The sequence below is a fragment of the Microtus oregoni genome, unplaced genomic scaffold (genome assembly GCF_018167655.1).
Source record: "Microtus oregoni isolate MIOR12 unplaced genomic scaffold, Mior012 000165F_ref0000029, whole genome shotgun sequence".
Classification (NCBI taxonomy): Eukaryota; Metazoa; Chordata; class Mammalia; order Rodentia; family Cricetidae; genus Microtus; species Microtus oregoni.
This window is the reverse complement of record NW_024544820.1, coordinates 634,704-662,403: the sequence shown is the minus strand read 5'-3', so window position 1 is coordinate 662,403 and position 27,700 is coordinate 634,704. Positions and strand designations below refer to the sequence as shown.

The following is a 27,700-nucleotide window of genomic DNA, read 5'->3' as shown; positions in this document are numbered from 1 at the left end:
AGGTAGAGAACAGCAAAAACACCTAGAGGAGAGCTCTGGTCTCCATATGAGCATACACAGGCAAGTATGTGCACACACACGTACATTATATTAAACACACATACACACACACAAACTGCTTTTTTCCTTCTTATTGGCTTTTTTCTAGTTTCATGGCTTATATCTCACTCATTCTTACAAAATACACATGTGTAAAATTAAGAGCTAGAATCTACATATAAGAAAAAACATTCAACATTTATGTTAGTGAACCTAGGTTACTCCAGTTAACATATTTTCCAGTTCCATAAATTTTCCTGATATTTTATTTTTCCTCATGACTGCATAAATTTTTTTTACCAAATAAAAATGTATTTTCCTTGTCCATTCATCTGCTGGTTGTTATTTAGGCTGATTTTATTTCTTGTTGTGAATAAAGCATCAGTAAACATGGATGTGCAAATATGCCCATGGTAGGATATAGTGTTTTGGTATATGCCCAGCAGTGTGAATGGAATATCTTTTCTCATTTTGTTTTTAGCAAATTTGTTGGTGTATATATAAAATATTGATTTCATATGTTGATTTTATATGTTGATTATGTATCTTGAAACTTCATTGTGAACATTGTATTTAATAAAACTGGAGGTGATACACATTTTTACCTCATTTTACGTTTTAGAATGCTCTAAGTTTTTAAGCTTAGTGTAATGTTGGCTACAGGCTTTTCATAAGAAGCATTTAATTGTGTTGAGGTAGGTTCCACACATTCTTACTTTCTTCTGAAGTTTTATTAAGAAACGGAGTCTGTGTATCTGCAGAGATAACCAAGTTAATCTGACAGTCAAACTCAGCACCGTTGTCCACATGGAACTGACTTTGCAGAAATGAAGATTGCAGAAGTTAGTGGGTCATGAATTCTTTCTTCCCCTGTGGTTTCAAATAGAATCTAAGGTTAGTCAAAATGGGGCAAGAAAGTTCATTCATGAAGGTTCTACTACAGGGCAAATGACCTTGAAAGGCATCTGTAGAAGGGAAGTGGAAACGACCTGACAGGGAATGGTGTTGTGGGCAGTAAAATCAGAGGGGTAGAAACATGTAAGCCCTCTGATATCAGTCACAGAGCTATGGAGCTATGGGATTTGAGAATTTGTACTTTCGTGTTTCAGTCTTGCTTTGGTCCTTACTATGCCTCATTTCTCACTTTTATCATGGTAATGTATATTCTGTGTTATTGTATGTTAGATATAATTGCTTTTTATTTTACAGGGCATTACAGTTAAGAGATTGTCTTAATTATAATGTTTCTGATGGGTTCAATGTAATCATAAAGATCAATTTAATCAGAAGAGACTTTGGACTTGCAAATAGTAATCTAATTGTGCAAGAATGTGGGGACTTTGGAAATTGGACTAAATGAATTTTGCTTTATGATGTGGCCAACAGACTATTAAGTTTAGGGAGTAGAATATGGTAACTTGAGTGAGGCAGCTTGGGATTTAGAATTGGTTTCTAGTTGGTTGCTGTTTGAGGAGTATTATGAGGGGTGGCCTTGTTAGAGGAAGTATTTCACTGAGGATGTACTTTGAGGCTTCAAAATCCATGTGCTACCCCGAGTTTATTCTCTTGGCTTCTTTTTTGTGGCTGGACTTAAATGCTCTCAACTGCCTGATGCCTGCCACCTGCTTCACTCCACTATCATGGGTTGTAACCCTTTAAAACTGTAATTTCAAAGTATGCCCTTCCCTCTGTAAGTTACCGTGGTCATGTTGTCTCATCATATAATAGAAAAGTAACGAATACATACCACATGGCTCTAGGAAGAAAGGAGGTCAATCCCAAACTCAGCATAATAAAGATTAGGGATTGAAATAAATGAAAGACAGACCAAAGAAACAATACACAATATTAACCAAATAGTTTGTTCTTTAAATAGATTAAGATGAACAAACTCCCCAGCTAAAATAACCAAGAAAAGAGAAAGAAACCTCAAATTAGTGAAATTAAAGATGAAAAGGGAGTTGTAAGACTTCGATGAAATCAGGAGGAATATTAAAAATATTTTAAAATTTATATAAAGCACTGGAAGACTGTAAGAAATAGATCAGTCTCTAAACACATATGCCTTACTATAGTAATTCCTTTTCTGTTGCTGTGATAAAACATCAGGTCCAAAGGTAACTTAAAGAACAAGGAGTTTATGATTCCAGATGGATGAGTCTGTAATGGCAGGAAATTGTGGTGGCAAGCATGGGCATGGCAGCAGGAGCAGGAAGCCTCGAGATCAATCACATTTGTCAACAACAAAGACAGTGCAGAGAAAGGGATCTGGAACTGGCGTGAGGCTATAAACTCTCAAAGACCAACCCCAGTGATGTACTTCCACCAGTTGGGGAACAAAAACTCAATTAATTTATAGGGGACATTCAAGCCACCATATCCCACTCTTTGACCCTGATATGATTATGGCCACATCATAGTACAAAATGTGCTTAGTCAAACTCTAAATAAAAGGCCTCACAATCTGTGACAGCCTCATAACCATTTAAAAGTCCAACATCTGTTTTGAGACCCAAGTAAATGTCTTATCTGTATCCTCAGATAAAATAAAAAAAGTGGATTACATACTTCTAACATAAGATGACACAGAATGCACATTACCATTCCAAAAGGGAGAAGTGGATGGATAGGAAGGAAATAATGGACCAAAGAGAGACTAAAATCTATCAGGGCAGACGTGAAATCATGTAACCTCATTTCTGATGACACAAAGGTTATATGACTCTGCCACTCCCGCCTTTCTGCCTGCAACAGGCATCTCTTTCTTGGGCTGTTACCACTCCCTATCTGCAGTTCTCCTTGGTAGATGTTTCATGATTCTAGAATCATCAACATTTGGGGTAACCAACACAATTCAGGTTTCATTTTCACAGCATAACACAATGAGCACTTGGGCATCTTGTCTTCTCAGGCTGTTCATACAGGGACTGCCCTGTTACCCATATCCACATCTCAGGGGCTTCTATTCTCAATCAATTCTAAGATATAACTTTGTTGACTATACTAATCTCAGTTGACAGTAATTATTTTCAGAGCTTGAAATATATCATTCTGTGCTTTCCTGGATTTTAGTGTTGCTGGTAAGAGATCTGGTGTTATGCGAACATTTATGCCTCTGTTTCTGAGTTGGCATTTTCCCTGTACATCTTTTGGCCAGTACTTTATTTTTTTAAAAATTTATTTATTTATTAAGGATTTCTGCCTCCTCCCCGCCACTGCCTCCCATTTCCCTCCACCTCCCCCATTCAACTCCCCCCCTCTCGTCAGCCCAAAGAGCAATCAGGGATCCCTGTCCTGTGGGAGTCCAAGGACCACCCACCTCCATCCAGGTCTAGTTAGGTGAGCATCCAAACTGCCTAGGCTCCCACAAAGCCAGTACATGCAGTAGGATCAAAAACCCATTGCCATTGTTCTTGAGTTCTCAGTAGTCCTCATTGTCTGCTATGTTCAGCGAGTCCGGTTTTATCCCATGCTTTTTCAGACCCAGGCCAACTGGCCTTGGTGAATTCCCGATAGAACATCCCCATTGTCTCAGTGTGTGGGTGCACCCCTCGCGGTCCTGAGTTCCTTGCTCGTGCTCCCTCTCCTTCTGCTCCTGATTTGGACCTTGAGATTTCTGTCCGGTGCTCCAATGTGGGTTTCTGTCTCTGTCTCCTTTCATCGCCTGATGAAGGTTAATATTCAGGAGGATGCCTATATGTTTGTCTTTGGATTCACCTTCTTATTTAGCTTCTCTAGGATCGCGAATTATAAGCTCAATGTCCTTTGTTTATGGCTAGAAACCAAATATGAGTGAGTACATCCCATGTTCCTTTTTTTGGGTCTGGCTTACCTCACTCAGAATAGTGTTTTCTATTTCCATCCATTTGTAAGCAAAATTCAAGAAGTCCTTGTTTCTTACTGCTGAGTAGTACTCTAATATGTATATATTCCATACTTTCTTCATCCATTCTTCAAGTGAAGGGCATCTAAGTTGTTTCCAGGTTCTGGCTATTACAAACAATGCTGCTATGAACATAGTTGAGCATATACTTTTGTTGTATGATAGTGGCCAGTACTTTATTTGGATGTTTATTTCTTTCTCTAGGTTTATAAAATTCTTAGCTATAATTTCATTGAATACATTGTCTAAGCATTTTTACTTAATCTCTGCTTCTTTCACTGTGTGGGCTATTAGGTTTGGTCTCAAATATTTTAGTTGTGTTCATTAATGTTTTCTTTATGTATTTTCTTATGTATTTCTATTTTATTACCCATCCTTGAAATTCAGTCTTCTACATGGTCTTATATGTTCCTGATGATTTTTGCTGTGCTTTCTATTTTATTTATTAGTAAAGCATATATCTTGCTTGTTGGAGACCACTGGTCCTATCCCCAGTATTATAAAAAGAAGTATGCCTTCAATGAAACAAAGCCAGAGCGTGAAACAATGAGTAATGTTATTAAACTATTTCGCACTGAATAATCAAAACAGATACTTGATGGATACCTGGATTCATAGATGTTCTGTGGTATATCTGGAATTCACAACTGGTTACAAGACCATGAAATAATTTGGAGGGTTCTGACATATGACCTATGACCTATGACACAGGTGAAAATGGGGATCTCGAGTTGCTGAGGAATCCTAGCTGGACGGGTGAGTGTGTGCTATCCAGGGGCGGACTGTCCCGGAAGAGAGCACAAACCCCCCCTCCCCCAGCTCCTTCTGTAGGGCTGTCTTTCTTTCGCACGACCGACCCCCCCAGCACCGCTCCCCAACCCTGCCCTGCTGTATGCTAGGACCAGCACTCAAGAACAGTTTTTTTTTTTTTTTTTCAGTTTTAAGCTCCTACACTAAGGCTACCCACCCAGAGCAGTGAGTGCCTGCATACCGGGCAGGCCTCAGGGTCCCCTGTTAGGGAGCCTGGGCACCGTCAGCTCCTGCGCCAGGCTTCCTGTGCTCTTCTGGATACCGCCCCCCCCCTTGCTCCATTCATCCTTTTGGCCCTGGATCATTGGGCTACCGGTGGCCCTGTTTAGTAGCAGAGGAATCCCATCTGGACGGGAACGGTTCCTGCTTCTACACTGAAGAGATATACCCAGAGAGTCAATCACAGCAAAGACTGGACCAAGACACCAGGCCTCTCCTGACTCCATTTGAAGGAAGAGATGGGAAGGCGCCAATGCAAGAATTCCTCCAACAACCTGAAAGGCAACATGACACCACCAGAATCCAGGGATCCCGAAATAAGAAGAATTGTACACCCTACTCCAGAAGAAATAGAAGAAATCGACTCAAAAGTGAACTATATGAAAATAATAGAGGACCTTAAACAGGAGGTGAAAAACTGCCATAAACAATTAGAGATTACAAACAAAAAGGTAGAGGAAATGAATAAATCGCTCAAAGACATGCAAGAAAACCAAGAGAAACAAGAAAAAGCAATCAAACAGGTTAGGGAAGCAGTTCAAGACTTGAAGAATGAAATGGAAGCAATGAAGAAGGCACAAACTGAGGGAAGAATGGAGATGGAAAATCTGGGTAAACGAACAGGAACTACAGAGACAAGTACTAACAACAGATTACAAGAGATAGAAGAAAGAATGTCAGACACTGAAGATACCATAGAGAAAATAAACACACTGATCAAAGAAAACAGCAAAACCAACAAATTCTCATCACAAAACATTCAGGAAATCTGGGACACAATAAAAAGACCAAACCTAAGAATAATTGGAGTAGAAGAAGGAGAAGGGCAGCTCAACGGTCCAGAAAATATACTTAATAAAATTATAGAAGAAAACTTTCCCAACCTGAAGAAAGATGTACTAAGAAGGTTCAAGAAGCATACAGAACACCAAATAGGCTGGATCAAAAAAAAAAAAAACATCCCCTTGCCATATAATAATCAAAACACAAAATATACAGAATAAAGAAAGAATATTAAGAGCCGCAAAGGAAAAAGGCCAAGTTACTTATAAAGGTAAACCTATCAGACTTACGCCTGACTTCTCTATGGAAACCATGAAAGCCAGAAGGTCCTGGATAGATGTACTGCAAAAATTAAGAGATCATGGATGCAAGCCCAGACTACTATATCCAGCCAAGCTTTCGTTCACTATAAATGGAGAAAACAAAATTTTCCAGGATAAAAACAAATTTAAACACTACGTAGCCTCAAATCCAGCCTTACAGAAAATAATAGAAGGAAAATCACTAACCAAGGAGTCCAACAATGCCCACAATAACTCAGCCATCTAGAGACCCTTCAACAGCACAACTCAAAGAAGGGAAACACACAAACGCTACTACTAAAAAAGTGACCGGAGTTAACAATCACTGGTCGTTAATATCACTTAATGTTAATGGGCTCAGCTCACCTATAAAAAGGCACAGGCTAAGAGATTGGATACGAAAACAGGATCCAACATTCTGCTGATTACAAGAAACACACCTCAACCACAAAGACAGGCACTACTCAGAGAGTAAAGGGCTGGGAAAAGGCTTATCAAACAAATGGACCTAAGAAACAAGCAGGTGTGGCCATAGTAATTTCTAACAAAGTTGACTTCAAACTTAAATCAATCAGAAGAGATGGAGAGGGACATTTCATAACAGGAACAATTCATCAGGATGAAGTCTCAATCCTGAATATCTACGCCCCTAATATAAAAGCGCCCACGTACGTAAAACAAACATTACTAAAACTCAAGGCAGCCATCAAACCACACACACTAATAGTAGGAGACTTCAACACTCCTCTCTCACCAATGGACAGGTCAATCAAACAGAAACCTAACAGAGAAATTAGAGAATTAATGGAGGTAATGAAGCAAATGGACTTAACAGACAACTATAGATTATTCCACCCAAATAGGAGAGAATATACCTTCTTCTCTGCAGCTCATGGAACGTTCTCGAAAATTGACCACATAGTCGGTAGCAAAGCTAACTTACACAGTTACAAAAAAATATTCGTAACCCCATGTGTCTTATCAGATCACCATAGATTAAAGTTAGAATTCAACAACAATGCTACCCCCAGAAAGCCTACAAACTCATGGAAACTGAACAGTCAACTACTGAACCATACCTGGATTAAGGAAGAAATAAAGAAAGAAATTAAAGTCTTCCTTGAATTCAATGAAAATAAAGAAACAACATACTTGAACTTATGGGACACTATGAAAGCAGTGCTAAGAGAAAAGTTCATCGCACTAAGTGCCCACTTAAAGAAAACAGAGAAAGCATATATTGGAGACTTAACAGGCCACCTGAAACTCTAGAAAAAAAAAGAAGCAGACTCACCTAGGAGGAGTAGAAGACTGGAAATAATCAAACTGAGGGCTGAAATCAACAAAATAGAAACACAGAAAACAATCCAAAGAATCAATGAAACAAAAAGCTGGTTCCTGGAGAAAATCAACAAGATTGATAAACCCCTATCCAAACTAATCAAACAGCAGAGAGAGAATACGCAAATTAATAAGAGCAGAAATGAAAAGGGGGACATAACCACAGACACAGAGGAAATTCAGAGAATCATTAGATCTTATTACAAAAGCCTGTATAACACAAAACTGGAAAATGTAAAGGACATGGACACTTTTTTAGATAAATACCATATACCAAAGTTACACCAGGACCAGGTGAACAATCTAAACAGACCTGTTGGTCGCAAAGAATTAGAAGCTGTTATCAAAAACCTCCCTACCAAAAAAAGCCCAGGACCAGATGGTTTCAATGCGGAATTCTACCAGAACTTCCAAGAAGAGCTAATACCTATACTCCTTAATGTATTCCACAATATAGAAACAGAAGGGTCATTACCTAATTCCTTTTATGAAGCTACAGTTACTCTGATACCAAAACCACACAAAGACTCAACCAGGAAAGAGAATTACAGGCCAATCTCACTCATAAACATCCACGCAAAAATCCTCAACAAAATACTGGCAAACCGAATCCAAGAACACATCCGAAAAATTATCCATTATGATCAAGTAGGCTTCATTCCTGAGATGCAGGGCTGGTTCAACATACGAAAATCTATCAATGTAATCCAGCATATAAATAAACTGAAAGAAAAAACCATATGATCATTTCATTAGATGCTGAAAAAGCATTCGACAATTTTCAACATCCATTTATATTAAAAGTCTTGGAGAGATTAGGGATACAAGGGTCATACCTAAATATAATAAAAGCTATATACAGCAAGCTGACAGCTAACATCAAATTAAACGGAGAGAAACTCAAAGCCATCCCACTAAAATCAGGATCACGACAAGGCTGTCCACTCTCGCCATACCTCTTCAATATAGTGCTTGAAGTTCTAGCAATAGCAATAAGACAACATAATGGGATCAAGGGGATTGGAATTGGAAAGGAAGAAGTTAAACTTTCGTTATTCGCAGATGATATGATAGTGTACTTAAGCGACCCCCAAAACTCCACCAAAGAACTTTTACAGCTGATAAACAGCTTTAGTAATGTGGCAGGATACAAGATCAACTCCAAAAAATCAGTTGCCCTCTTATACACAAAGGATATGGAAGCAGAGAGGGAAATCAGAGAAGCTTCACCATTCACGATAGCCACAAACAGCATAAAATATCTTGGGGTAAATCTAACCAAGGAAGTGAAAGATCTATTTGACAAGAACTTTAAGGCATTGAAGAAAGAAATTGAAGAGGATACCAGAAAATGGAAAGACCTTCCTTGCTCTTGGATTGGGAGGATCAACATAGTAAAAATGGCAATTCTACCAAAGGCAATTTATAGATTCAATGCAATCCCCATCAAGATCCCATCAAAATTCTTCACAGATCTGGAGAGGACAATAATCAACTTTATATGGAAAAACAAAAAACCCAGGATAGCCAAAACAATCCTATACAATAAAGGATCTTCTGGAGGCATTACCATCCCTGACTTCAACAAATGGTGCTGGCACAACTGGATGTCAACCTGTAGAAGAATGAAAATAGACCCATATCTATCCACCGTGTACAAAACTCAAGTCCAAATGGATTAAAGACCTCAATATCAGTCTGAACACACTGAATATGATAGAAGAGAAAGTGGGAAATACCCTACAACAGATGGGCACAGGAGATTGCTTCCTATGTATAACCCCAGAAGCACAGACATTAAGGGCAACATTGAATAAATGGGACCTACTAAAACTGAGAAGCTTCTGTAAAGCAAAGGACACTGTCACTAAGACACAAAGGCAACCTACTGACTGGGAGAAGATCTTCACCAACCCCGCAACAGACAAAGGTCTGATCTCCAAAATATTTAGAGAACTCAAGAAACTAGACTTTAAAATGCTAATTAACCCAATTAAAAAATGGGGCACTGAACTGAACAGAGAATTCTCAACAGAAGAAGTTCAAATGGCCAAAAGACACTTAAGGTCTTGCTCAACTTCCTTATTGATCAGGGAAATGCAAATCAAAACAACTTTGAGATATCATCTTACACCTGTCAGAATGGCTAAAGTCAAAAACACAAAGGATAGCCTTTGCTGGAGAGGCTGTGGAGGAAGGGGTACCCTCATCCATTGCTGGTGGGAATGCAATCTTGTGCAACCACTGTGGAAGTCGGTGTTTCGGTTTCTCAGGAAATTCGGGATCGACCTACCCCTGGACCCAGCAATACCACTCTTGGGAATATACCCAAGAGATGCCCTATCATATGACAAAAGCATTTGTTCAACTATGTTCATAGCAGTATTATTTGTAATAGCCAGAACCTGGAAACAACCTAGATGCCCTTCAATGGAAGAATGGATGAAGAAAGTATGGAATATATACACATTAGAGTACTACGCTGCGGTAAAAAACAATGACATCGTGAATTTTGCATGCAAATGGATGGAAATAGAAAACACTATCCTGAGTGAGGTATCCCAGACCCAAAAAGATGAACATGGGATGTACTCACTCATAATTGGTTTCTAGCCATAAATAAGGGTCACGGAGTCTACAATAGGTGAATTTAAAGAAGCCAAGTGAGAAGGTGAACACAAGGAAAAACATATAGTTATCCTCTTGGCTAAGGGAAGTAGACAAAATTGCTGGGGAGAAAATTGGGATCTTGGATGTGGGGTGGGATGGGGGTAAGGGGAGATGGGGAGAGAAAAGTTAGAAGGGAAGGAGGGGGGATCTTGGGGAAACAGGAGGATTGAGATAAATGAAGGTTGGACAGGGGAGCATGGAACCACAATTCTTAGTTAAGGGAGCCACTTTAGTGTTGGCAAGAGACCTGACCGTAGAGGGGCTCCCAGGTGCCCAAGCCGAGGTCCCCAGTTAGTTCCTTGGGCAGCTGAGGATAGGGAACCTGAAATGACCCTATCCTAGAGCAATAATGACGAATATCTTGCATATCATCATAGAACCTTCATCTGGTGATGGATGGAGATAGAGACAGAGACCCACACTGGAGCATTGGACTGAGCTCCCAAGGTCCCAATGAGGAGCAGAAGGAGGGAGAACATGAGCAAAGAAGTCGGGACCACGAGGGGTGCACCCACCCATTGAGACAGAGGGGCTGATCTATTGGGAGCTCACCAAGGCCAGCTGGACTGTGACTGAAAAAGCATGGGATAAAACTGGACTCTCTGAACATGGCGAACAATGAGGGTTGATGAGACGCAAAGGACAATGGCATGGGGTTTTGATCCTGCTTAATGTGCTGGCTTTGGGGGAGCCTAGCCAGTTTGGATGTTTACCTTCCTAGATATGGACGGAGGGGGGAGGACCTAGGAGTTACCACAGGGCAGGGAACCCTGACTGCTCTTTGGACTGGAGAGGGAGGGGGAAAGGAGTGGGGGGAGTGGGAGAAGGGTGGGAGGAGGGGTGAATGGTGGGAGGAGGGGGAGGGAAATGGGAAGCTGGGAGGAGTTGGAAACTTGTTTTTTTTTTTTACTCCTTTTCTCAATTAAAAAAAAAGAAAAATACTTAAGGAGTCTTTGCTTACATTGTGTCTCTTCTGACTGCTTCTTCTTGTTGCTACAGTTTATTCCTTTGGAATCCTTTGTCTTATATTGCAAGATTGCCAGTTTTGCTTCTGTTCAGTTCATTATTGTTTTTTGATAACATAATATCTTCCCTCATTCTTTTATGGTCCAATGTTTATTATTTCCTTCTTCCTCCAGTTTTTACTTGAGGTTTTTCTTAATTTTTTATTTTTAATAATTATTTGTTTAATCTTTTTTTTTTTAAAATATTTGATTTTTTTAAAAAATACCAATCCAAATTCCCACTCCCTTCCCCGCACTGTCTCATCCCACCCCCATCTAATCCTAATAGAGGGTAAGGCACATTGCTTTGAGGAAGGTTCACGTCTCTCCCTACTACATCTAGGCTGAGCAAGGTATATATCCAAAGAGAATATGATCCCAAAAGCCAGTACATGCAGTAGAGTATGGTGTAAATGATTGTTGGAATCCTTTAGTCTACACTAGATAATCCTGGTGCCATTGTCAGTGGCCCCTCAGTCTGCCCCAGCTCTACACCTGTCAACCACATCCAGAGGGACTAGTTTGTTTATCTTAAATCTGTCTTTTTCCAATATAGGTCTGAGGTGGTTTAAATGAAAATGGGCCTCATACATTTACATGTTTGAATCCTTGGTCTCCATTCAGTGGTTTGGGTAGTACTAGGAGGTATAGCCTTTTTGGAAGTAGTGTGTCACTGTAGGTGGGCTTTCTGATGTAAAAACTACACAACATAACCAGTTAGCTCTCTCTTCATCCTACTTGCCCATAAAGGATGCTGATTCTAAACTCCTGCTTCACAATCATGCTTGTTTGGCCATGCTTGTCTGGCTACAATGATGCCAATGTGGACAAACACTGGAACTCTGAACACAAAGTTAAATTCTTTGTTATATGCTATATTGTTTATGGTGTTTTGTCACAGCAGTAGAAAAGCAACTAAAACAAAGCCCTTCTAAAGCAGCATCTTAGTTTTGTTGTTGATGTTTTGTTACTTCTGATAAACTTTGCTGTAGTTGCTTTCATTTTCATTGCTGAAATTTTCTAAAATTTGACATTTCATGCATTCATTACTGAGAAGAAAGTTTAGCATTCATTTATTTGTATAATTTCCAATGTTCCTTTTTTTATTGAGTTTTAGTTTTATGCTAGTATAGTCAGAGAAATGCCTGATGTAACTCTAGGTTTACAGAATTTCTGGAGATTGTTCTGGTGAATTAACATTATATAACCTATACCTATAAAATGTGCCTATGTCTATAGGTACTGTGTAGTTATTTACTGAAATACTGTGTAACTGATTGTTGGGATCCTTTAATCTCAAACAGAATTTAACAAAAAAAAAAAGAAAAAGAAAATGGGGATCTCATAGTTTGAGAGTCACGAGTCAACTATTAATGTGAAAGAAATTCATTATTTTAAGAATTGATTTAGGCATATCAGTGCATATTAGCTGACTAGAAGTTTGAGATGAACTAATACAAGCTATTTTCTCTTTGAGATTTTAGTCCTTGAGTTCCTGATTTGGGGATCTTTGAGATTTTTGGTGAATAAAAATCAACTCTGATCTGCTACAAAAAGCCCTTAGTCAAGAATGAAAGTAGTGGAGGACTGCCTTGATCTTTACCTATTCCACTTCCTGTCTCCTTAGGGTAGATGGCTGAGTTCATGTTCCTAATCCTACTTTCCACCCATCGCGCCCAGTCTTTGAGAAGTATATTGCTGCTGCAATAGAAAACAAACTAAGAACACATTTATCCATTTCTTTAACCACAACCTCACTCTTTATTCTTGTATCATTATCTTTCCATTTCTATCATAAGTATCCAATTTAGTTCCTGGGCTCTTCCTGGGTTTGTGGAGTTGAATTCCACATAGGAAACTTATAATGTAACACACAGTTTAGAGTCAAAGAAGAAAGATAGCATAAAATATTGCTTTTACCTGGGCCATCAATGATGTCCTTATTGTTTTCATTCCCCAGGCCAGCAGTGGTCCTCTCATGTTTTCCATTCACTGAGCCAACAGTGGTCTCCTTATGGTTTTCATTCCCTGGGCCAGCAGTGGTCCTCTCATGTTTTTCATCCACTGGGCCAACAGTGGTCTCCTTAAATTTTCCATTCTCCTTAGTGGTCCAGTCACAGGTTGACTTCACTGTAGTTGTTGCTATGAGAACAGAGAATCCAGGTCAGAGGCCTATCTCGCACTGAAGAGATGTGAGGGTCGTTGATGGCAGAAAAGGCTTGATGTCTTTGCTGGAGATCTCTTCTGGGCTTCCAAGGTGTCTAGTCATTGTTTTTCCATTGGCTTAGTGGCTACACCTAACTCTACTGATAATTTTACTACCATCTGCAGCTCTGTTGCCCTGCATTGAGCATTCTGCTGCTCAGATAGATCATTCATGACCTGGCGGGATTTCTGGTCCCATCAGCACTGGCTCTGTTGTAGCTGCCAATGTAGTTTTTAACTAAGTGTCTCTTGCTCTATCTATCAATAAAGATTTGGGAGTCAGACGTTTGGGTGAAAACCTGACAACTCAGAGGTGCTGAGAAGCAACCAGCTGACCTTCCTTTTGACAAGAGACTCAGCAAGAGAGTTTCTCTATTTGTCCTAAAATAAAAAGATCATGAATCCCTAAGTCCCTCCCTACTCCTTCCTGTGCATCTCTCTATCCATATTCCTGCATCCTCTGCACTCTCTATGGCTAATTCTTGTCAACTAGTCACTGGGTCTGCTTCCTGATCTAAGGGTGAGTTTATTAATACAGTCTTGTGGTTTCACAGTGCAATCAAATATCCTGCAGCAAGCCATATTATTAGTCTATATTGTACTACAAAGTGAAACCTCTCAGATTTTTGCTATAAAGGCTTTCCAGTGGAAGAAGATACACAAAGAAGTAGAATGCTCAAAGTCACATAGTAAATCAGATTAGGAAAAATGTGATACGTTGCTTTCTTTTAGCTTGTTTTCACAAAGAAAAGTGTATATTCATGATTCAGCTTCTGTACTACCCTTAAATATTTGCTACATTTCTTTTGTATTCATTAATTTATTGCCATGATCTCTTTGAGTAACACAGTGATTTCTTTGCCCAAAGTCAGTGGAATTGCATCTCCTTGGTTTCCAAATGTGTTTCAAGAATTCAGTAACAAAGCTCTAGTAAAACTTACCTTCCAAGGGGGATTGCATGGTTGTAAGTGCTTCAACATTGATTATAGTTGGATTAGAGGGGTCTGCAAGGGAAAAAAGGAGTGAGGTTCAGGGATCTGGTTCCTTTAGATAAACAATTGAAGATACTATTAAAATGATACTATTAAAATTAGGAATTAGGTTGTACCTCTCAACCCTTCCATCATGATGCTGGTAACTTCTATTGCCTGTTCTTTAATCCTCACACATCACTCTAAGGTAGTGGTCATAAGGCAGGGTTCAAAGACGTCAGTGAACCTATATCTAGAGTTGAGATGGTGTGAAGACTAGGCTGAGGGAATATATTCTAGTAATCACTAATTTTGACTAAAATATAATGAGTCATTCTTGAGGAAGAATTCCAAAGAACAACAAAGAAGGTGTTAGTTGGTGACTTCAATGAAAATGTCAAAGTAATGACTTCTAAAACTTGCCCCTCACAGAAATAAAGGCATAACTGAAATATTTTGGTATTGTCATTTTTTCCCAGAATTTGGGACATTGGTTCGTAGGAACTTATAGTGCTTATGGAAGAAAAACAGCCCAGTTTTAGTAATAAAATGAAGCTTTGTGGCATTTCAGCTTTCCTCAGAGGTAATAAAAATTAATACCCTACTCCAGGTACAAAAGTAAGAAGTTCATTCCAGAAATACTATCTTTATTTGACCTTTCTAATGATTTCTTTAAAAGCCATAACTCCCAATGCTTGTTTTATTTAGCATCTGCACTAAAAGTCTCTCTATATGGCTAGGAGAAAATTTGTCGCACAGAGCATAAAGCAATGGATAACAGTTTGGAGAAAGAATGGAATAATCAAGACTAAAAGGAAATGCTCAAAAATGAGATATCTCCAGAAAGTGTGAAAAGTTTGGCAACTTCCCAGAGTCAAAGATAGCATATCCTTTCTTAAAGTCTTGTGCACATCCAGAAAAAAATATAAGAAAAGTATAAGATCACACTTATGATTAACCTTGAGGTTTCATATTAACAGCAAATAAACAATATACTATAATTATAAACTGGATACACATTGATATCATCGTTAAACCAGCAACAAAGTTCTCTGGCAAATAATACGTGGTTTATTTTCTCCTGACTCTTAAGAAAATCTCTATCCAGTTATTACTGACTTCTGAGATAATCAAATAGTGAACTCAATGGTTATCTCATGACCATGAATATACAAGACTATACAAAATTAGTATTTTAAAATCACCAACAAAAGTCCTAAAAAACAAAGAAACAAACAAACAAATAAGTAGAGTGAGAATGTGATCTGCAAGTGTAAATTAAGTTTGGGTAGCAAAGGAAACCCCCATCTAAAACATAAATAACCTCCAAATAAAAATGAGGCAGAAATCATGACATTTCCCGGATAAACAATGACTGTGAGAATACTCTCTAGAAGATAGGACCAAAAGAATTGTCAAAAGGCATTGTTTAAGGTAAAATGAAGGGACAGTGAATCATATCCAAAACTAATATGAAGAAATTAAAAGGCACCAGGAGAAGTACCTCTATTGGTGAATACTGAGTGTAAACATATTTTCCAATCTGACTTAAAAAATCACTTTACAAAACAATATTATTTTGATTGTAAGCCTAGCTTTTAATAGCTGAGCTATCTATTTATCCCTACAAAACAATAATACTATATCAATACTCATACAATTATAATATACTAAGATGCAATTTGCGGTAATGATAGAACTAAATGATAAGAAATTGAGCTGTATACAAATATTATGAAATTAAATTGGAATAAATGCAATAAATTAGGAATTGTTGATATCCCACAAACAGAAATAATGAAAATACTTAGTAAATGTCTTAGTTAAGATTCCTTTGGCTGTGATAAAGCACAATAACCCAAAGCAACTGGAGAAGGTAAGAGTTTATTTCTTCTTACAAGCTTCTGGTCATGTTCTATCACTTAGTCATGGCAGGGATTCATGGTAGGAAATTAGAGTCAGGAACTTCACAAGCAGAAGCCATGGAGGAATGTTGCTTATTGGATTTTTCCCCATGGTTAACTCAGCCTGCTTTCTTCTAGCACCCAGGACCACTCAGTGGGTGGTACTGCTTGTGGTGAGTTGGGTCTTCTCACATCAATCATTAGCCAAGAAAATACACCACAGGCTTGCTCACAGGCCAGTCTATTGGAGACATTTTCTCAGTTGAGGTTCCCTCATACAAAATGAGTCTAGTTTCTACGAAGTTGACATAAAAATAGCCATCACAGTAAACTAAACAAGAATCGAACTATATAATATGCTAGAAATTATCTATCAGGCATCAAAGGTAGAAGCGATGAAGGAATATAGCAATAAGTATAAAGACTACAAATAGAAAATTGGCAGAGATAAATCTTACTTTATTAATACTTAGATTAAATAGAAGTAGAAGAATTCAGATTTAAAGGCAGAGAGTCTCAGATTATCATATCTAACTATATGATATCCTTGCTTAGTACTCAAAGGCAAAACAAGGTTTTAAAGTAAAATAATGTTAAAAGATGTACCATACAGTCATTAGCCAACATATAAGTAGAATGACTATACTGATATAAGGCAAATTATATTTGAGAAAAAATTTTACTAGGTACAAAGAACAACAACTTATAATCATAACATTATTTTTGGTGAAGGATAAAGTTCATTAATAAATATATACTGATAATACTAGAGCCTCCAAAATTCATGAAGAAAATTTAGAAGAATTGGGGAGAGAAATGGTTAGTTTACCAATCATAATTTGAATTCAACATCCCACTTTAAATGATCTGTTTAATAACTAGAAAGAAGATTAAGGAGATTCAAGGGTTGAACAACATTGTTAACCAGCAGTGACATATATAGAACACTTCATATAATAATAGCAAAGTAGATACTATTATTAAGTATACCTGCAGCATTATTGGAAACAGACCATATGTTGTGTATAAAACAAATCTTAGTAAATTTTAAAAATATCTGAAATAATAAACATGTTCTCTAACTGGATAAAATAAAATGAGGAGTAGGGCCTGGAGTGTTGGCTCAGTGGTTAAGAGTTCTTTTTGCTCCTGCAGAAGACATGGGGATGGTCCCCAGCCCTGACATAGCCACTCATTTCTGTATATAGCTCAAGTTCCAGAGAAACTATGTGTCTTTCTGACCTTCACAGGCGCCAGGCAGGTACTCTGTACATACACATTATGATGGTTTGAATGGAAATGGCCCCTATAGGCTCATATATTTGAAACTGTGGTTCGTAGTTGGTGCAACAGTTTTGGAAGGATTAGCAGGTGTGTCCTTACTGCAGGAAATGTGTCACTAGGGGTGGGCTATGAAGTTTCAAAAGATTTGTGCCAGTTCTACTGTTCTCCTTCTTGCAGCCTCTTGTTTTCAGATCAAGATGTAAGCTCTAATTGTTCCTGCAATCATGTCTTTGCTCTGGTCTCCTTTATATGTTGGTTATAAGATTTTATCACTGAAATAGAAAAGTAACTAATATACACATGCTTGCAGATAAAACCATCATATACTTAAAATAATAAACAAATATTAAAAAGTAAATGTTAACTTCAAAAGATGAATCAGGAAACTTGAAATTATGGAATTTAAACAAGTAAAAAAAATACTGGATTGCTAGTTAAAGAACTACTAAGAAAGGAAAAATCAAGCTAAAGTGGCTTCACTATTCAGTTCTACCAGATCTTTTAAAAATTTTATTAATTTAATCTATTTACTTTTTTATTTTAAAAACAATCTTTTCTCATTTTACATTCTAATCACAATTCCTACTCCCTCCCCTCCTCCCACTCCCCCCACTCCCCATACACTCCTCAGAGAGGGTAAGGCAGATTGCTTTGGGGAAGGTCCAAGGCCCTCCTTACTATATCTAGGCTGAGCAAGGTATCCACCCAAAGAGAATAGGATCCCAAAAAGCCAGTACAGGCAGTAGGGATAAACCCCTGTGTCACTGCCAGTGGCCCCCAGTCTGCCCCAGCCATGCAACTGTCAAACACATTCAGAGGGCCTTGTTTGGTCCTATGCTAGTTCCCTGATTGTCAGGCCAGAGTTGGTGGGCTCCCATTAGCTGAGGTAAGCTGTTTAAGTGGGTGTTCCATCATGGTCTTGACCCCTTTTCTCATATTCTCATTCCTCCTACTCTTCCACTAAACTTTGGGAGCTCAGCCCAATACTCCCCTGTGGTTCTCTGTATATGCTTCTATAATTTGCTGGATGAAGGTTCTATGATTAAAATTAAGGTAAGTAGTCAATCTGATTACAGGAGAAGGCCAGTTCAGGCATCCTCTCCACCATTGTTTAGGGTCTTAGCTGGGGCTAATTCTTGGAGATTCCTGGGAATTTCCTTAGTGCAAGGTTTCTCACTAGGCCCACAATGACTCCCTCAATCAAGATATCTCTTTCTTGCTCTTTCTCTCTGTCTTTTCCCCATCTGGGCCATTCCATCCACCCCCCCTGTTCTTTTCCACTCAGATCTTAAGAAACTTAAGGAATATTGGGTCTGGTGGGATATGCTACAAAAACACAAATATTAAGATAAAATAGGCTTAGACTTCAACAAAAAAAACTTTGGAGCCTTGAATGTTACCATCATGAAAGTAAAAAGGCAACATGTTGGGCTGCAGAAATGGTTTAACAATTAAGAGCATTGGCTGCTCTTGCAAAGGACCTGGGTTTGGTTCTCAGCACCCACATGATACCTTAAACCATCTACAACTCCAGTTTCTAGAGCATCTGATCCCTCTTCTGAATTCTACAGGAACCATACACCTATATGGTGCATGAATATACATGCAGGCAAAACACTTGCATATAACTACATCTCAAGAACTGTAAGAGACAACATGAAGAAGTGGGAGAATACTTGTGAATAATGTATTTCATAAGACTAACCCAACCAAATAACCTTCAACTTACAATTTACCCTGGCTACAAGATGTGCTGGGGTAAATGTGGCAAAGAAATTGTGAGAGTGACCAACCACTATCTGGTCCGGCCCTGAGAGGGAACCCATCCCCGACATTGTATGGAGTACCAGGACTCAGAGGTTGGATAACCTAGAGACTTAGGGTAGAACCAGACATGACTGGAAAAAAAAGCTAATGAAATGATTCCTAATAATATATTGCTATACTCCTAGATTGGTGCCTAGCCCAATAATCATCATAGAGGCTTCACCTAGCAACTGATGGAAACAGATGCAAAGAGTCACAGTCAAATATTAGGCAGAGGTCAGGCAATTCTGTGAAAAAGGGAAGAAGGATTGTATGAGACAGATGGGCAAGGGCATCACAAGAAAACCCATAGAATCAACTAACCTGGGCTCATGTGACTCACAGAGACAGGGTGCCCATGTGGGACTGATCTAGGCCCTCTGTATGTAGGACTCCTAACAGTGGAATCAAGGGCTGTGTTTGACTCTTTTGCTGGATTTTTGGACACTATTCATTATTTTGGGTTGCATTAGTGCAGCCTTAATACGAGGGGAAGTGCCTAGTCTTATTGCAACTTGTTATGTTGTGCTTGGTTGATATCCATAGGAAGCCTGCCCTTTTCTGAATAGAAATGAGGGGGAATGGATTGGGGAGGAGAGCATAAAGGGGAAGTGGAGAGAGGGACTGGAGGAAGAGGAGGGAGGGTAAAATGCAATTGGGATATAAACAACAATAATAATTATTATGGTAAAAATCATTTTAAAAGACTTTAATAATCCAAATAAAGAAATTACGCTCATAACTCAAGAATAATTAGGCAAATGCAATTTTGAAATGACTAAAGTATGTGGATAGACAGTTCTCAAAGAAGACTGAAGTCATTACAATTCCTGATTTGGGGACATATCACAGAAGTATAATTAGCCAAACCAGTACAATATTACTATACAAAGATACATAGGCCAGTAAAACAGTGTACACATTCCAGAAATAAACAAATATGTCTGAAAGCAACTAATTTCTTGTAAATGTACAAAATCACACCAGAGAAACGGTAGCCTTTTCAATAACTGGTGCTGGGAAAAGTGGGCATCATCAAGATTGAAACCTGACCTCTACTGTCCTGTGCAAAAATCAACCAAAGTGGATTAAAGACAGCAATGTGAGATTGGGAACTCTGAATCTATTAGGATTCAGCATTAAAAAAAAAAAAAGATCTGAGTAGAGGCAATGATTTTCTGGTTACAACCTCTAAAACACAGAGAGGAATAAAAAAAACATTAAATTACCATGATACTACATCCAACTAAAAAATATCTTTACTGGAAAAGAAATATTAAAAGACTGAAGAGAGACAAGCTGTAGACTGGCAGATTAGAAATGAAAATATTCAAGTTGAGCGAAGAAAATAAAGCCCTCTACTGTAGCTGTACACTAACAATAATCTAAACTTCAAGAACACTTAATGTAATGAACAGAAGAGCCAGCAAATAATCTCAGCAGAATCACTCAGACAAACTGTAGAAAACCCAAGTCAAAGTGGCTAAAAGAAGGAGGAAGGAATGCCGGCAAGTCTATTGCTGCAGAGAATTTAATGTGGTTAGATGTGAATGGATAGAGTTTGGAATTTTGTTATGTAGAGGACAATGCAGATTTCAGTTTCTAAAACCTTGTGGTAAACTGGGAAGCACAGCTAGTGGGGGACCAGGTCTCTCAGAAAGCCTTTGGCGAATCTAGGAGTGATGGCGTGGCAGAAGGAGAGCTTTTTTTTTTTTTTTAAAAAAAAAAGATTTATTTATTTATTATGTATACAGTGTTCTGTTTGTCTGTGTGCTTGCTGGCAAGAAGAGGGCACCAGATCTCATTACAGATGGCTGTGAGCCACCATGTGGTTGCTGGGAATTGAACTCAGGACCTCTGGAAGAGCAATCAGTGCTCTTAACCTCTGAGCCATCTCTCCAGCCCACGAAGAGCTTTTTTGAAAGTGATGCATTTGTATTTATTTCCCAGCACTATTTAAATTCTTGAATGGGGTGATGACTTCGAGGATCTTGTGATTAGCACATAGGATTAGAGACCAAGGCCTCTCAATTTCTCAGAGGTGTCTAGGATTACAGTACTCTATCGTGTCTTTGTTTACCAATGCATTTCGCTCTCACAGTGACTTACATTTCTGGACACGGAGCTCTATAATCTCATCTCTCATCACTTGGGTTCCCTCTGGGCTCTGCCAGGTGACCTCACATGTGTAGTGACTCCTGTCATCCATCTGAAGGGAATTCAGTTGGAGAGACACATCCCCTGGAAGTTTCTGGCTCACTTTCAGGCGGCCTCTGTATTTGGCCCGTTGGATATGGTCTCCCGAGGAGTCACGTAGGAAGATGGTGACTGGATCAGAGCCATGTCGTACCAGCCATTTCACAGACTCTTGACTGTAGCCTCTCATGGGAGTATAGACACACTGTAATGTCACGTCCCCATTCCGGGTCCCTGTCACATTCTTTGGCGCTCTTAGGATGGGTTGGCCTAAAGACAGGGAAGAAAGTAAAATGAGCAAGCAACAGTTGACATGCTCACCTGAGTGAGGGCGAGTGATGGGCTCAATACCTTTCTAAAAAGCACTTTCCCTTCACTCATTCTTTGGTTATCCCTGGCCTCTGCTGATAGCTTTCTCATCAATCCGAGTCAGTGTGTGGGATGAAGTCCTTAACATTCTTTAGCTAGAGTGGTTTCAGGTCTTGCTAGGAGGTGACATTTATTTTTCCCAAACAGAATATGGAGAGTTAGGATAGACCAATCTTTAGGGATTCTATGATATTTTACATGCCCATAGTTTTTCTTTCACTATTTTCAAATGAGATGCGGGAAAAAGAATGGCAAATAGTTGAAACGGAAGTAGTTTTTGTGTGTGTGTGTGTGTGTGTGTGTAGATTCATGGTTGAAACAGCCCTCTGCTCTATTACCACCTTTTGTTCACTCAAGAGAAAAGGCTCAGTGATGGGGACACAAACTCACGTTCTCTTCTGGAAGGATGACAGAGATGATCGATAAGGGAACTGAAAGGTGAAGCAAAAGGCCCGGATGAATTTTCCTGCCAGACCAAACCATTAGCTATGAGCTTTGAACCTTGTACTTTGCAAGTAAACCTAGCTGATTTTTTGGTCCTTATTTCTCTTTTTTTTTTCCTTTTAGTTCTTATAAAAAACATTAGAAAGTTACATTCGGAGGGGGGAAAGGGTTTAATCCACGCTTGGCCTGGAAAAGAAAAGAACCCGAATAAATCTCCAGAGCTGGATGGGCTAGTTATTGTGGTAGAACCAAAGGAAATTGCACTTGATGGGCAGGGGAGAGGAGCCCAGAGGCAAGAAAAGACAGGGACTCATTGTGTTTTGTTAGAATTTTTCATATATAAGCTCATATCGCAATCCTTTTGCATTTTATTCAACTGGGGCCAGAAATTGTATTTAGGCAATGTCTTTCCTGGTAGATGTAGTTTCAACATGCAAGGTATTACTGAATAAATCTTTTTCATTTAGCACATACTTCAGGTAAGCAGGTAGAATACGATGCCTTGTGAACAGAGTGAGGTTATGCTGTCCATCTTCCTGGATGCACTGTAAGGACCAGAGTTTCTAATAATGGGGACAAGGAAGTTGAGTCTAAGGTCTTTTCCCTCACCAGGAACTCTCAGAACATTCATGTCATATTTTAGCCATTAGATAGGTCAACTTTGGTTAAAAAAAGAACAGCAAAAATTTGGTATTGCTAGATACTTCAAATTATGATTGATCTAGCTAGTCTTGTCTTCTAGGAAGACGAAACAAGCAAAACTTCAGCAAGAATCCCTTTACCCTATACTGAAACTTACTTAGTTCTTACTTGTACTTAGTTTCCTGAAAGGCACTTCATTTCCTTGAGTTGTAAATGAGTGTGGAGGAAGATTCACAGAAATGCCCCTATGAGATAGCCCAACCTCTTCTGGGCTGTGTATCTAGAATTAGTTCCAACAAACAGTCCCTATAACTGGGTTACTGGGTCCATAAGGAAGTGAGTTATCTCAGCAGCTAGTAATGTACCAAGCTGAAGAAGCTAGAGATATTTAGCTTGGAGAAGAGGAGAGTTAAGGGGGCACAGTTTCTTCCTCTCCTCAGACATTTGAAGTGCTGGCATGGGAAAAGGAATCATGTGTATTCTGGGTTGATAGTGAGAAGCTCTTGGATAGAAACAACAGAGAAGGGGATTTAGCACAACACAAGTACTATTTGGGCATGCGCCTGGATATAGCCTGGTGGAGAGCAGCAAATGGCTGTGTTCTAAAGTGTATGAACAGCAAATGTTAAGCACCTGTAAACCATTCTATTTGATGGTGCATATTACTGAGTTTCACCATGTAACCCAAGACAACTCAAAGTTTTCTATATAGACCAATGTGTCCTTGAACTCACTGAGATCAATCAGAGTTCCTCTGCCTTCCAAGTGCTGGGATTAAATGTGTGCCCCACCATGCCTGGCTACAGGTTACTTCAAAGGTCACACTTACATCACACTTACTTATTAAATATCTATTCACTGGTGATGGTATGTTGTGGCAAGAATCAAAGCATGGAAATGAGAAGTCAATCATTATTGTAGATTTTCAAGGAAAAAGGAGAATATAGGAGGTTTGGGTGACCTTGAAGTCTTCTGACATACCTGAAATACTGGAAAATCATGCAAATATTTTCCAAGCGAAGAACTGTTTCAATTTCTATCCAAGGCAGCTTCTGGAACTTTTACTAGATTTCAACGACTTCCTTTCCTTCTGCCCAAGTTCAGAAAGCTTACAGAATTGCATATAACTATTACTGACCATTTAAAAACAAGCTTTTCTCAATAAACACTCAACATCAACACCCACATCCTCTGCCTGAGGTAGAAGTGGTAGTCAGGCATCAGTGTGCTACCTTACCGTAGGTGAGCACTATTAGGTGGCCCAGGATCAGCAGGACCAACAAGATCTCCGTCTTATGTGAAGCCACCTCAGTTCTTTCTTCCATCCTCCTGCTGCTGAAGAGACTAGAAATTCTGGTGGCTGTTAGTTTCTTCTCTTCTTCTCTGTATTTTCCCAAAATGCTAGTCTTATCATACACACCCCTCCTTCCGTATTTCAGAATAATCACATGGGGTTCTTTCCTTTGACCCCACCTAAGGCTGGAGATTTGAAACAGCTTGTCATTCTCCTAGGACTGCACTTTCTCTGAGGCCAGTGAAGGGCAAGAATTTTGAGTCTGCTCACTCCAGTGCAGGGATGTTTTCATTTCTGGTAGGTCTGGGGAAGATAAAGTTGTTCTAGCATATGTAATTTTCATCAGTTGTACTATTAACCCTCAATACAAATGGACAGTTGGGAGGTGGGACATCTGAGTGCTTCACAATATGAGTTTCATGTATTAGAAGGCTTTCCACATGGAAATTTCCTTTTTATTAATTGTCAAGCCTAGGGGCACAGTTGTTCTGTCGTAATGGGAAAGTTTGTTGACTAACTATTGCCAGTAGCCATATCTCTGATGACAAGAAATGATTCATTTTTAATTAATACTTTATAATGCTTTTGTAAAGGCATTTATTTTTCATTTCTTTTAAGAGAAAGGCAAGCTATATTTGTAGTTTTCTAGACTTAAAAGGAATATGCTATATTACTTTGAAATTTTTAATTTATTTCACAATGATATAAGACAATAAAGAGATGTTCCCTAACTAAATGTAGTCGCTCTAAATATTATCCCTTTTCAAAGAAGGAGGGAAGAAGTAAAGGGGGGAAGAAGGCAAGAAAGGAAAGAAGGAATGAAGTAAACTGAGACTCTGCAGTCAGCTGAGGATCACACATAAGTAGAACCAGGAATCCTTCTTAGTTTTGCGTGATTCCAAATTTATGTTCTTTCATGCCACACAACACTATCCCGATTTATTTAAATGGAAAATAATTGAAATTCCCCATTACATCCCATATCCACTTTCAAAGTCATTATCTTTCACATATACCCAGACTATCTCTTTGCTTTAAAGATTAGAAAGTGCAAATGGAATTACTTTTCTGGGCTGACTACAGATATTGAAAACTCTTAAGCAAACCTAGTTCTTACATCTCACTTGTTTGGGAGAAAAAGGAGAAGTAGAAAAGGCTGACAGTGTTAAGGGATGTCAAAATCACACAAGATGTCTTTATGAATGTGACCAATATGAGCCTGCTGTATTATATTTAGTTCTAGAATAGATCACCTCCCCTTTCCTTTTCACATCTTTTAGATGCCTCACTGTGTTAATCTCTTTTCTTCAGTCTTATAGTCAAATTTCTCATTGAGGTAATGTGCAGCTCGTAACTGAACAATTTCTTCTCATGGGCCTAACTATCTCAAATTTATCCCCCCAAATATTTTGATAATGCTTTGTTCTTTCTCATCAAACAGATTTGCAATCTAAGAACTTAAATATTGACTGAAATATCTCAGAATTCTAGTAGAAGATCAGGTAGGAGTGGGAAATATAATTTACTCCTCTTTTAATATTTGGTTAGAGATTGAACCCAGGACCTTGAGAATGCTGAAAGAAGCTCTACCCCCAACATACATCCTAAGCCTCTGAGTTTGCATTTGATTTTCATCAGTTGATAGACTGTAAGTGCTATGATAGCATGATTTTGCACAAGTTTTGATATGTCCTAAGTGTTAAGAATGGTGTTTTGCTGACAGCTCAATAATTTATTAAATGGATAAATGGGTGGCCATCTTTATGTTTTATACTTCATGTATGTCTTTTGTAGTATTTAACTAGGAATTAATTTGTCAAATTAACAATTATAGGATATACATTCTAAGAAAAAAGATACCACAGATTTTCTGTGTGAATGTGAGGAGGTGTGCTCATGTCTGCCTGGGTACGTAGATATGAGGGTGCATATACACATGTGCACATGCACATGTGTAGTGATGAGGTGAGCAGGCCTGTGTTTTGTCCTGCCTGGCTCCAGCACAGCTAGCTTTACACCCAAAATAACAACACACAAACTGTATTCATTTAAACACTGCCTGGCCCATTAGTTCTAGCCTCTTATTGGCCAATTCTCACATCTTGATTAACCCATTTCTAATAATGTGTGTAGCACCACGAGGTGGTGGCTTACCGGGAAAGATTCTAGCCTACATCTGTCACGGGTCTAAGAATCATGGCGTCTGCCTCACTTCCCTTCTTCCCAGCATTCTGTTCTGTCTACTCCACTTATCTAAATCCTACCCTATCAAAAAGCCAAGGCAGTTTCTTTATTAACCAATGAAAGTAACACATAGACAGATGACCCTCCTCCATCACACATGAAGGACAAAGGCCAACATCTGCTGTCTTTGTTCAGATACTATCCCCCTGTTTTACTGTTGTTGTTTTGAGATGGATCTTTCATTAACCTGGAACTCAGTGAGTAGTATGATGGACTGGGTGACTAGTGAGTTTCATAGATCCTCATATCTCTGTCTCACAAGGGCTGGGATTACAAGTTCACACCATGACAGCCAGCTTTTTTTCATGAATTTCACAGATCAAGCTTGAGTCCTCATGCTTATACTACATGCATTTTACTGATACAGACATCACTCTAATCCCTACAGTTTTCTATCCAAATCTTTTCTAGTTTCTAAAACTGTTGATTACTAGAAAATGCATCCTATACAAATATGACTACAGCATATCTCTACTACGAGGAAACTCAGAATCCAGAATAAGCATATAAAATGAACAAGACTTGTTGGCTGCAAATGTATTGTTATGTAATATATTCTAAGTAATCCAGAAGTACAAAGGACAGAGATCATCCTCAATTCTGCTATGAGAAGAGGGATGCTGGTCTGATATAATACTTATTAATATACTGATATAATTAATACTGATATAATATAATGCCTATAATCTTGCAAGATGAGAAGCTGAGGCAGGTAAAATCATGGGTTTTATGACTGAGCTGTATAAGAAAGTTAATCCAATCTGGGTCATGTGGCAATCCAATCAGAAAAGAGATAAATTGACAAAAAGAAAGGAGAAAAGGAAGAAGGGAGAGGGGGTGGGGAAGAGAAAAGGAGGGAAAAATGAAAATGAATCGAGGCAAAATATATGCTTATTTAGCAACTTAAAAGTTCATCAAAATCTTTTTTATTATTTATTTATTTATTTATTTATTTAATATTTCCACCTCCTCCCATCCACCCTTTTCCCTTCCTCTCCACCTTCCCCTTCCCCCACTCTCCCTTCCGCCACTCCCACTCCCTCGACTCCCCTTCCCCCTTGCCCTCCAGTCCTAAGAGAAGTCAGGGTGCCCTGCCTTGTGAGAAGTCCAAGCCCCCGCCCATCCAGGTCTAGGAAGGTGTACATCCAAACAGACTAGGCTCCCACAAAGCCAGTCCATGCAGTAGAATCAAAACCCAGTGCCATTATCATTGGCTTCTCAGTCAGCCCTCATTGTCAGCCACATTCAGAGAGTCTGGTTTGATGACATGCTCTATCAGTCCCAGTCCAG

General features: G+C 38.9%; 1 protein-coding gene across 1 annotated transcript in view; it reads right to left on the bottom strand.

Moving 5' to 3' along the window:
• The window catches only part of LOC121445209 (V-set and immunoglobulin domain-containing protein 4-like), a 31,042-nt gene extending 7,082 nt beyond the window's left edge, over positions 1-23,960 (bottom strand). The window contains exons 1-4 of the mRNA XM_041647230.1: positions 23,854-23,960; positions 21,331-21,687; positions 14,198-14,260; positions 12,972-13,193 (exon numbers count right to left, since the gene is read on the bottom strand). Of these exons, the coding sequence (XP_041503164.1) occupies positions 12,972-13,193; positions 14,198-14,260; positions 21,331-21,607 (562 nt within the window). The 5' untranslated portion in view covers positions 21,608-21,687; positions 23,854-23,960. The remainder of the gene's footprint in view (positions 1-12,971; positions 13,194-14,197; positions 14,261-21,330; positions 21,688-23,853) is intronic.
• Positions 23,961-27,700: the final 3,740 nt, after the last annotated feature.